Source organism: Rana temporaria, chromosome 9 (genome assembly GCF_905171775.1).
Source record: "Rana temporaria chromosome 9, aRanTem1.1, whole genome shotgun sequence".
NCBI lineage: Eukaryota > Metazoa > Chordata > Amphibia > Anura > Ranidae > Rana > Rana temporaria.
Window position 1 is genome coordinate 82,391,449 of NC_053497.1, and position 12,636 is coordinate 82,404,084.

The 12,636-nt window shown below is 43.1% G+C and overlaps 1 protein-coding gene across 2 annotated transcripts in view; it reads right to left on the reverse strand.

Annotated features, from left to right (window-relative positions):
* Positions 1-12,636, reverse strand: part of CD99L2 (CD99 molecule like 2) — a 102,061-nt gene that overhangs the window by 12,239 nt on the left and 77,186 nt on the right. Inside the window, exons 6-9 of one of the 2 annotated variants that reach the window (XM_040323808.1) lie at positions 11,263-11,343; positions 8,743-8,790; positions 809-871; positions 562-597 (exon numbers count right to left, since the gene is read on the reverse strand). In XM_040323808.1, the coding sequence (XP_040179742.1) occupies positions 562-597; positions 809-871; positions 8,743-8,790; positions 11,263-11,343 (228 nt within the window). The remainder of the gene's footprint in view (positions 1-561; positions 598-808; positions 872-8,742; positions 8,791-11,262; positions 11,344-12,636) is intronic. The other variant, XM_040323809.1, reaches the window with a different exon arrangement.

Here is a 12,636-nt window from a genome sequence, read left to right on the forward strand (position 1 = left end):
CGGACTTTTGCCCAACCAACTTCAAAATCCGGCACTTTTCGTATTTGTCCGACCGTGTGTACGTTCCATCGGACCAACTTTTTTGGCTTCAATCGGACAAAAAGTTGGGTCTGTGAACGGACCAACTTTCTGTTCCGAAAAGTCCGATTGTGCAAAGTGCGACCGTGTGTACAGCAAACCATCGGACTTTTGGACAAAGTACAAATGCGCATGCTCAGAACCAATGTTAAACTCAACCAACAATAGCAGAAGTTAACCAAAGGGTGGCGGTAAAGAGCAAGTAAAACCACGTGATGTTGGGAAAGTGTTAGAAAAGTTTGCAGAAAAGTCCGAGCGTGTGTATGCTATGGGTGTGATCGGACAAATCAATTAAGACAAAAATCCAAGGGAAATTTTGTTGGATGTCCTACCGTGTGTATGAGCCTTAAGACGGATCTCATTCACTTCAATGGAATTTCTCATGTCGCCGCGAGTCAAGTCGGATCCCAAGTCGCTGTAGTGTAAACCGGCACTTACAAAGAATGTTTTTGCCAACTAATAACAAATAATTATACTACCCACCTGTGTCTGTGTTATCAGTGTCTCTAGTATCTCCACCTGAAAACAAAAATAACACTTCTATTACAGCTCAGTACCATAAAGATCTGATTGTCCTTATGGTTTATACTTCTGTCATGATTCTGACCTATGGTGGTGATGTACCAATGAAATTTGCTAATGGTTATCTAATTTACACCAATCTGGGTTTCAATTACAGTAACAATCCTTTATTTGGTTGAAGATGACAAATCGGTTGTTTAGAAAATACCTTTTCCTTTGTCTGGTTTGTAGCCATCATTGAAAATACCATCCAAGTCAGAGTCATCAAATCCTGAAATTAAAATCAACATAAAAGAAATGTATAAAAAATAAATTCAATAAATATTTTGCCCAATCTGGCGGACAATGTCTATTTTTAATGTGGATTGCTCTGTTTTAGTAAGATTTAAAAAAAAATAAAAGAAGAAGAAGAAGAAAACCCTTATGCCCTGTACACACGATCAGTTCATCTGATTAAAACGGTCAGATGGATTTTTTCATCAGATATCCGATGAAGCTGACTGATGATCAGTCGTGCCTACACACCATCGGTTAAAAATCCGTTAGTGTCCAAAGTAAAACACAACGATGTGCTGAGAAAAATGAAGTTCAATGCTTCCGAGCATGCGTCGACTTGATTCTGAGCATGCGTGGATTTTTAACCGATGGACGTACCCACAGACGATTGTTTTTTTCTATAGGTTTTTTAACCATCAGATAATTTTAAAACAAGTTCCTAGTTTTTTGACTGATGAATAAAAAAAACAATGGGGCCCACACACGATAGGTTTGTCTGATGAAAACGGTCCAAGGGTTAAAACCTCTGCTATCTGTGTACCATTGGGAGAAACCCTTTACTTCCAGTTTTAGAGACAAATAAGGAAATTAGAGGAATTCCCCTCTAAGGCCACATTCACACCTGCATGTTTTGTAGCTTGCAGCTTAAAACTACAAAACTCTCAACTAATCAAATCCTATGTATTTAAAGGGTGGCAGCTCATATTAGCATTCAGATGACAGCAGCTCAAAGTCTAATGCTCCACAAGCTACTTCTGAGGCAATATTTACCCCATAGACTTGAACAGAAACATGCAAATCTTGCGTTTTTCAGGCTTTTTTTAAGCATGTAGGAAGCAGCCTCCTACTGCTTTTTACAGGCTAAAACGACAATGACCTAAGCTTGAATACGCATGAAATAAGCTTCTCATATGGAGGGTGTATCTCCTAATTGGGGAAACAGACAGTCCACAAGAGGGCTGACCCTTTAAAAAAAAAAACATAAGCCTTGTGCTAAGATGGTACCTGAAGCAGAACGGACACCTCCTTTACTTAAACATAAAATGCTTTAGGCCTACAGTGAAATGCACTAATACGTTTGCAAGCCAGTGGTATTAGTGGAGTATGCATTCTTAAAGCTCAACCAGCCAAAAGTTTATATTTCATTTTGGGTAGAGTGGGAAAGGGTTAGAACAAGTTGTCATTCCTGTCCTGCACTGTTTCAGTGATGACCATACCACACAGGGACAGAAAGGGAGGGAACTCCCCAATGGCTTGATGGATAGAGATGAAAAAATTAAATTTAAGGCCTCCAAACTAAATCCAAAATTGAAAAAACTATTTTTGGGCTAGAGCCAGCTTTAAATATATTTAGCTAGATTCAGGTAGAGTTAGGTCGGCGTATCAGTAGATACGCCGACCTAACTCAGAATCTGCGCCGACCTATGTTTAAGTGTATTCTCAAAACAGAGATACGCTTAAACATATCTAAGATAGGACGGCTTGCGCCGTCCTATCTTAGGTTGCAATATTTAGGCTGGCCGCTAGGTGGCACTTCCATTGCGGTCGACGTAGAATATGTAAATCAGTAGATACGCCTATTCACGAACGTACGCCCGGCCGACGCAGTACATTTACGCCGTTTATGTAACGCATTAGCAGGCCTAAAGTTATTCCATCAAATAGATGGAATAGTAATGTTAAGTATGGCCGAAATTCAAAATTTTTACGTCGTTTGCGTAAGTCGTCCGTGAATTACGTTGTTTACGTCCACGTCGAAATCAATAGGCCCGTGCGGCGGACTTAGCCGCAATTCACACTGGGAAATGTAGACGCACGGCGCATGCGCAGTTGCAAAAAAACGTCAATCACGTCGGGTCAAGCCTAATTATCATAAAACACGCCCCCTCAGCCAAATTTGAATTAGGCGCCCTTACGCCCGCCCGCTTTAGGCTACGCCACCGTAACTTAGCAGGCAAGTATATTGTGAATCATGTACTTGCCTTGCTAACTTACGGCGGCGTAGCCTAAATGCCTTAAGCTACGCCACAAGTATGCGCTCGCAATCCTGAATCTAGCTAATTAAGTGGAACAGGTTCAGAAGACAATGACAACATAAAGGTAATTAGGTTAGCAAAGGAACGGGAGGTTAGGCCCTTTTAGTCACCTAGTGAAGAATCAAACATTCCACCCAAAACAAAATACAAATTTAGAGGGTTTCTTTGCCACAATTAATGACACATAGGGGGTTATTTCCAAAAGGCAAATTCACTTTGCACTACAAGTGCAAAATGCACTTGAAATTGCACTGAAAGTGCACTTGGAAATGCAGTTGCTGTAGATCTGAGGGGTAGATCTGAAATGAGGGGAAGTTCTGCTGATTTTATTATCCAATCATGTGCAAGCTAAAATGCTGTTTTTTATTTTCCTTCCGTGTCCCCCTCGGATCTACAGCGACTGCACTTCCGAGTGCACTTTCAGTGCAATTTCAAGTGCACTTTGCACTGGTAGTCTGCACTTGTAGTGCAAACTGGATTTGCCTTCCGTAAATAACCCCCATTATTATTATTTTTTCAAGTGCAATACATAGAGGCAGGATTTCGAACCAAAGGGAATTAAAATACAGTTTAATTATTTATGTTAGATGTCATTACAAGCTACACGTGTCAGGAATTCATAGTATAAAGTATGACTTCATTTTTAAATTACTTGATTTTGCATAGCTCATGCAAGAGAGACATACAATAGCAACATTTCAAACATGCCGATTCTGATAGCAAGTGCTGGTTGGAGTTGTGGAAGTTAGTTTCCTAAGAGTCTACTCACAGGTATTTAACCACAAGAAAAAGTAAATGAAAACGAGACTACGATCGACAAACAACTGAGTAGGACGTACTGTCCATGTTGCTACTGTAGCTTTTGTGCCCTGAGAAACAGGGCTATGAAACTTGCTCATGATGAAAGTTTTTAGAGCTCAAGGTATTTTTATGAAGGATCGTGAACTAAAATGTCATGGCAAGGCAAAGCTAAGCCTGACCTGAACCTAAACCATAAGTAGAATAGTCGTCTCTTTTAATCATAGACAAATACAGGAAGTAAACAAGAGACTGAAGTGCAAAGAGCAAGGTAAATTGTTAAAGTGATTGTAAACAATCAGTTTGTAAAACAACTAATTTAGTTAAATATAAATGAAAGGCAAAACCTTTTTGTATAGATATAAAAAAAAAAAAACATTATAAATACCGGGCCAAATCCACAAATATCGGGCGCAACTGAAATCTTCCGATTTAAGTTACACCGCCGCAAAATTTCTCCCTAAGTGCCCGATCCACAAAGCACTTACCTTGAAATTTGCGGCGGTGTAACTTAAATGTGTCCGGCGCAAGGCGTGCCGAATCTAATGGGGCGAGTCCCATTTAAATTAGGAGCGCTCCCGCGCCGGACATACTGCGCATGCTCCGTCGGGTAACTTACCCGACGTGCATTGCGCTAACTGACGTCGCTCCGACGTCATTTGCTTAGACGTTAACGTAAATGGCGTCCAGCGCCATTCACGAACGTCTTGCGCAAACGACGTAGAATTTAAATTTCGACGCGGGAACGACGGCCATACTTAACATGGCTTAAGAGAACTAGGGCTCAGCCCTAGTTTTACGCGGCGTAACTCGACGTAAACGACGTAGATTTAGAGCGACGGGCCCGTCGGAACGTTCGTGGATCGTCGTAAGTGTTAATATGCATATTCTAGCCCGGCCGCAATGGCCTCGCCACCTAGCGGCCAGCCTAGAATTGCATCCTTAAAATCCGACAGTGTAATTCAATTACACATGTCGGATCTTCTGCCTATCTATGGTAAACTGATTCTGTGGATCAGTTCCATAGATAGAAACAGGGATACGCCGGCGTATCCCTTTTGTGGATTACCCCCACCCTTTTTTTTCCTTTTTGTATAAATTATCACATTCCTTCTGTTCTCAGCTGCATTAGAGCTGGGGTAGAAGAAGCAGCAGCACACTGAGCTTGACAGTAAATGGCTGTGCGGCAGAGGCATGTCAGGACAAGTCTGATCATTGAAGGAGAGTACAACGAGTTCCCAGCATTGCTAGAGAATTGACCGTGGTGTGCTCTCCTGCTTAGTGTGGTCAGTTTTTAATAGGAAAACAAGGGGACTGGCATGGTCACCAGGGATTTCACATAAAGGAAGCAATACAAAGAGAACAGGACACTTTCTCATACAAGTACATGGTACAACAGCCACATATCAGGAATATAAAACGTTGGGGTAACAAATGCTTTAGGTTGTGACTTTCTAAAACACAGAACAACAAAATAGTCAAATGTCATAAAGTAAGAAAGCTAGGAATAGAGAAATGCAGATGTGATTACACAGGAAAAAACAAACGACCAAAGAGACCAAGAGCCATGCGTACCAAACTTTGGTGCATAGAGAAGCCCCATATACATTGTTAAACGAAAAGTGAGGGAATAAAAAAAATACACATAGATACTCAACTCCCTGCTGCAGCTGTAACCCTCTGGGTTTAAACCTAAGAAATTATAGTTCAGTTTTCAGTCTGCTGCTCTGCCCCTCCAGTGCTCACTAAAGCGCTGGGCTGTAGAGGGGGCGTGAGCTACTGGCTCAGGCTCTCAGCGGTGCACTGAAAAGCTGAGCCATCTGCCAATCAGGCATCTAAGGGGATCCCAACATTATTGTCAAGTCCCTCCCAGAGCCTGAAGTGGCTTTGTGATGTCAGCTTTAGTCGATTGTCAGCTGATTCTGGGTCGCAGGAGAGTAAAGTAAGCACACTTCTGTGACCCAGAAGAACAGTATGTTTAAAAAAGCTTGGCCACGCTTCTCTTTTAAGCTACTGTATTAATTATACCAGTATAGAGGAGCAGAAAAATAATAATATACAAATAACAAATATGTGTTATTTGCTCACAGAATGGGAGTTTTTTTATTTTTTTAATAACAAACATATCATACTTACCTCCACTGTGCAGTTCGTTTTGCAGTTTTGCCACGATCCTCATCTTATGGGGTCCCCCAGCGGCACTCGCGGCTCCTCCTTGCATCGGCAAACCCCCTGGGAGAAGCGCTCTCCTGGGGGTTACCTTGCAGGCGCGCTCCCAAGTCCAGCATTTGCGCGCGTAGACACAGAATGCCAGACCCGGCTCCGTCCCCCAGTGCCGGCGTCATTGGATTTATTCTAGGGCAACTGGAGCCAATGCCTGCTATCAATCTATTCAATCAAGAGCCTGAGAAGCCCGGGCAGAGAGGTAGAGCGCATCTCTACTGAGGGAACGGATGGGCTCAGGTGAGTAAAATGGGGGGCTGAAGGGCCAGTCAGTGTCAGAAGTGTTTTCACCTTAATGCATAGGATGCATTAAAGGGGTTGTAAAGGTTTGTTTTTTTATTTTCTAAAAAGGTTCCTTTAAGCTAGTGCATTGTTGGTTCACTTAAAAAAAATGGATTTGAGAAATATTTGTTATGTATCAAAATGGTATATACCGTATTTATCGGCGTATACCGCGCACTTTTTTGCCCTGAAAATCAGGGCAAAATCGTGGGTGCGAGGTATGCGCCGATACCCGCTTTCCCGCGCCGAGTTTTGAATACTGCGCCGACATATACCGAGCGCAGTACACTCGGGTATAGTCGGGCAGTCTCGGCTCTTTCCGCGCTCACGTCCTGGACGTACAGGACGTCAGCGCGGGTAGCCGAGCATTGCCGACAATACACGAGTGTACTGCGTTCTGTATATGTCGGCGCAGTATTCAAACTCGGCGCGGGAAACGAGCGGGGAGGACGCCGCAGAAGGACGCCAGACCCGCCGAAGAGGACACCGGACCCGCCGAAGAGGACACCGGACCCGCCGCAGAAGGACACCCGAAGCCACAGAAGGACACCCGAAGCCACAGAAGGACGCCGGACCCGACGAGGCCGCCGATGGACGCCGCGCAAGACACCAAAACTGTAAGTACAAAAATAACTTTTTTTCCACAGGATTGGGGGTCACTTTAGGGGTGCGCGGTATACGCGGGAGCGCGTTATACCGCGATAAATACGGTAATTAAAGGAAAGCTTCCATGAGAGGTGCTAAATTTCTTCTGAAAATGCTATCTGCCTGGTTGTCTCTGACTTCAAAGATGTAAAGCGTCAATGGGTTGTAAAGGTGTGTTTTTTATTTTCTAAATACGTTCCTTTAAGCTAGTGCATTGTTGGTTCACTTACCTTTTCCTTCGATTTCCCTTCTAAATGTTTTTTTTTCTTTGTCTGAATTTCTCACTTCCCTCAGTAAGCTTGCCCTCATCATTCGAGTCGTTCTGGCTGGGGGTTAGTCACAGCATCTCCCCACAGGGATGTAGTCCCAAGGGAGGGGGCGAGCACGCTGACTAACCCCCAGCCAGAACGGCTTGGATGATGGGGGCAAACTTAATGAGGAGGAACAGGAAAGGAAAAATTCAAAGAAAAAAAAAACATTTAGAAGGGAAATCGAAGGAAAAAGGTAAGTGAACCAACAATGCACTAGCTTAAAGAAACCTATTTAGAAAATAAAAACTGAAACTTTACAACCCCTTTAAGGTGAAAAAACATGAGGGTTTACAACCCCTTTAAATAATATGCAGAGTTTGCAAGGGGGTGGATTCAGGTAGGGGCGCGCAAAACTGCGGCGGCGTAACATATGACATTTACGTTAAGCACTTGCCCGTAAAACTTGCGGCCGCGTGATTCACAAAGCACTTGCCTGTAAAGTTGCGGTGGCGTAGCGTAAAAGGGGCCGGCGTAAGCGCGTGTAATTCAAATGATCCCGTAGGGGGCGTCGATCATTTAAATTAAGCTCATTCCCGCGCCGAACGTACTGCACATGCGCCGTCCCTAAAATTTCCCGACGTACATTGCGGTAATTGACGTCGCAAGGACGTCATTGGTATCGACGTGAACGTAAATGGCGTCCAGCGCCATTCACGAACGACTTACGCAAACGACGTAAAAATTTCAAATCGCGACGCGGGAACGACGTCCATACTTAACATTGGCTGCGCCTCCTAATAGCAGGAGCAACCTTACGACGAAAATGACGTACGCAAACGACGTCAAAAACTACCGCTGGCCGCACGTACGTTTGTGAATCGGCGCAAGTATGCAATTTGCATACTCTACGCTGACAACAACGGGAGCCCCACCTAGCGGCCAGCGTCAGAATGCACCCTAAGATACGACGGCCTAAGAGACTTATGCCAGTCGTATCTTAGGCTACAGTCGGCGTATCTAGCTTTCCGAATACAGAAAGTAGATACGCCGGCGCAACTTAGCAATTACGCTGCGTATCTATGGATACGCCAGCGCAATTGCTCTCTGAATCTACCCCCTGGACTGTGCAAAGAACTTTGAAAGGGGAGATTCTTTATAGTGACAGTGTGGTCCACCATACGGCATGAGATAACAAATGACAAAATGAGCAATGGAATATAAAAGGACAAGATGTTTTCTTACAATTATTAATATTCGCAGTGACAGGTATTAAAAGATCATGTAGCAATATTGTAATTGACAGAATTGGTCAGTCCTTCTGTGTTGTCAGGAAATGCTTTTAGATAAAATTCACCTCAGTTTCCATTGAGGTGCGGTCTTGCTTTCCCCAGGCCCTAAACTACCAAACATTATAGAACTTGAAGTCAAAACTAGACAAATTATACAAAATGCATTTTTATTGCAGCTCATCAATTGTGATTGCCTCATAAAATAATTACTATGAAATACCCATGAGTCTGAGCCCTTAGGCCGGTTACAATATTGCTAAAGAGAATAGAAAGGAGAAATTTGGTAGTGTTGTTAGAAGATAGTGAGCAAAGTTAAAACACAGGTTGGATGAAACATCTCACCATGTCCTTTACCACCCGATGGCTTATCTTTGTCTCTAACTGTGGAACCTACAGCCATGAACATGTTATTTATATAAAAATCAAAACAGGAATTAACTATACAGGCTTTATTTAAAAGGCATTTCCAGATTAAACAAAATCCAACATTTCTGACCCTTCTGTTAGTATTGGGGGTGTCCCATTCCACCTTTAACAAACCCCACCCTTGCTTACTTCCTTCCACAGCGCTGATCCCGCTTTACATCCCGTCTCTCATAATTCTCTTCAACGATGGCTGTACCTACTCACGGACTCCCCATAGGCTTGAATAGGTTGTGTATTAAGACTGGACATCTTCTTTATATAGCCCTATTCAAGCCTACCTGGACTCCATAGAAGGTCAAGTTTTTATCGGAGATATGCAATTATGTTGACAACACTATTTATGGGGTCATTATGGGCTCTCTTAAGAAATACAACAAGAAAAAGAATGATAGGAAAAGGGGGTAGGCAGCCTTTGCCCCCCTTTTCCTCATGGGAAAGCGATGGATCCTTATGGGTCCATTTTCCCTGAGGGAGCAGTTTTTGGCGGGCTCTTTTGCCCTGCAGTTGACCTCTTACTGCAGGGGAATTTTGGCGGGCTCATTGCCCGACAGATGACCTCTGTAGCCTGGGGTAGAAAGCCCGGGAAAATACGGTTTGAACTGGTCAGAACCATCCTGGTTCTGGGCTATTTAAACGGGGTTCCGATCAGCTCAGGCTCATTCGCCTCAGAAGACTTAGGAGCTGTGGTGTTCTTTCCCCACCCCCCCCCCTTTTTTCTTATATAACTTTGTTGCAGTGTTTGTTATGTGGTAGGGTCACCTTTGTTTATCAAAGGGGGACTAGCTTTTATTTATATTACATGAGTATGTGTTATAATAATAAATATGTTTATCAGCTGGTGCTATGGTCTTTGCGTAAGCTGGGTAATTTTTTATTGGCAGCCTGGGCCGTAGTGGCTAGGTTAGCTTTAAGGCTTATTTTAAGGTTATTTATTTATGTAAATTTTTAAATTATTTATTTATTTAACTATTTACCTTTTGAAACCAATAATAAACACTCGCGCCCTTTTATCATCCAACAAGTTGTCTGTTGTTTCTTATTTAATAAAGTATAAAGGGTATGTTCCATCTGCTTTCCCATTACACAGTGAATGTAATGGTGTCTATACCCCGATCCAAAGATCTTCATCCTGTAAATTGTTAAACTAATGTCCTTCAGCTCCATACATTCCATACAGCCATACATTCTGTCCTGCTGCCACATAAAAGCCTATAAGGCACTGGCCCCCCACTTGTGGCCCTTTTTGTGCAGCCCTTGGGGAAGCTGAATAAAGTAGTCGGTTTCCCTACTGAAGTGTAATAACAATCATCCCTAGTAGTCTCATGTAATCGGTCTCTTGAAGCATATCCCCACTCTCCAACAACTCCTATAGCATGTTTGCAGCCTTTGACCATGTCTGTAGTCTTTGGCAATTTCCTGTTGTATGTCTGCAGTCTTTGACCATGTCCTGTTGGAGTAATGGGTGACTTTAAATGGCAACTGGGCTTACATTTCTACACACTGAAACATATTACCAGTTATAGAAATTTGTGGCAGTACAACATTGATGGAAGTATTAACCTTTCCATAATCTAATTCTCCTACAGCTGCCAAGCTAACATGCTTATGCTACAAAAATGTGCATGGCAGGTAGAACTTGCCATTTACTTTCCAAAACAATCTAAAAAATTTCACATTTCAAAATCAAACACACATAAATGCTCATCTATGTTCCTTAGACCCCTTTTACACTGATGGACCGATCCATTACTTTATATAGAGTAGCAGATGTTAAGGGACATGTGTCCTTTCAAACCCGCCGACATCCGATCTGATCCTATCCACTAAAAACAGATGGAAGGGGATCCGTATCCATATCCTATCCGCTAAAAGCAGAGGGCTGGGGATCTGTTTACCATCGGATGGAAGCAGCTAGGCAGTCCATTTCCATCCAACAGCCCATAGAGGACAGCGGGTTGTGTCTGCTCTGCGTCAGTGGAGCAGACATGGACCTGTCAACTGCTTGATCAGCGGGAATCACAGAGAGATCCCCTGCTGAACAGTCGGATACACTGGCAGACTCTGCCAGTGTGAAAGGGGCCTTAAAGCAGAACTTTACCTACTAAAATAGCTGGCTCCTCCTCCCTCCTCTTCCACAAGTAGACAGTTTTATTTTTATTTTTTGTGCCCCCTCCCAAATCAGCCCATTGGGATGTCCATGTCACATATTCCAGGTGTTCGTTTTATGAAGTGGGCATGTGCGCGCATGTGACAGATGTCCCAAAGAGAACAACACAGAAAATTGGGGACGGAACCAGATTTGCACCTAAACAAATTAGTATTTTTCCCCATATCAAATACATACGCACAAACTTTCAGGTTTAGTAAACTTGATAACTACATGTCGATGCCATTCCCGGTAAGTAAAATAGCTATAGTCATCTTTTCACAACATACCTCCACCACCTCCTCCTCCTCCTCCTGCAGGCCGATCATTCTTGTCATTTAAGGCATCTGACAAGTCAAAGTCATTGGGATCTTTAAAAAAACAAAGTGGTAAGACAGTAAGAATAAATCTATAAAAATGTGACAAATTCATAATATGGATTGCATATGTCACCAGGCTAAAACGGAAAATACACAAAAAATGTGCATTTATAAAAAATAAAAAAATTGGAAAAGGTGAACTTATCCTTTAAGACAATCTCAGATTTATCTCAGTATCTAAAGGTTTTTTGTGAACACAGACAGACAAAAACAAATTTCCCAGTACACTTACCAGCCAGCCTGCAAAACAACCAACAGTTTACATTAAAAACAAAGAGTTTTGATTGCACACATTTGAAAATATATATGTAAGTCGCAGTGCCTAAGTCAGGGGACCTTCTCTGTATCTACTGCGGGCCTAGAGTCTCCATAGTAGGAGCACATATTAGAATGGATGGTTTAAGGGCAGGTGTGCCTGAAGGAAGCCCACCCCTCATTAAAGGCATGGGACACCCTGAAAAAGCACAGTGGCAGCGAAGGCATCCAGTGCATCCTTGCACCCAATTCAACCAGTTGTTCAAAAAAGTGGCAACCACTCCAACCCCACCCAAGTGGCAATTTTTTTTTGTAACGATATTCATTTTTGAATTCTTTTTTTTTTTTCATTTGCACCACTTTGACAATATGTTGCTATGGCTGCAACAAATTCAAAACCTCTAGCTCCTAGATAAGGAAACTGGATGTAATTAAGACCAACTCTAAACTGGTGTACAGAGACAAGCCAGAGTTCTCAGAATTGGGCTGTGTACTGAACACAGTGGCCCAGATTCAGGTAGATTTGCCCATTACTTACACATGAGCTGCTCAGCTGAATTTCTCTGCGCTGGGGCAATTTTGCCAAATTGCCACCTGATTCAGGAATCGTTTGTTCATTTAATTTGCTCCTGTTTAAGGCAAAGCTGAGGGCGCAAGGCCGCGCAAGTCAAAGTGGGTGTGCCCCTATGTAAATGAGGATTTTTCAGCTCAGCAGAGGTTTGCGCCGGGCGCGCGCATGCGCAGTTAGAGCGCTGCCGTCTGCGCATGCGTCAAACTGCGCCTAGCATACTTTCAGGGCAAATCCTGCTCAGCTGCTTGCACTGAGCAAATAAATAGGAGCAGACTTGCGCAGGTTCTTTGCTGAATTTCATCCTGCTTTTTCCAACCCCCCCCCTGAGCAAGGAAATTCAGCCCATTTTGAAGAGATGGCACCTCCCAAAGGAACTAAAAAAAGAAAGGCAAACTTCGTGGCTGCGGAGATGGACATCTTAATTGCTGCACTCCAGCAACATAAAGAACTCCTATATG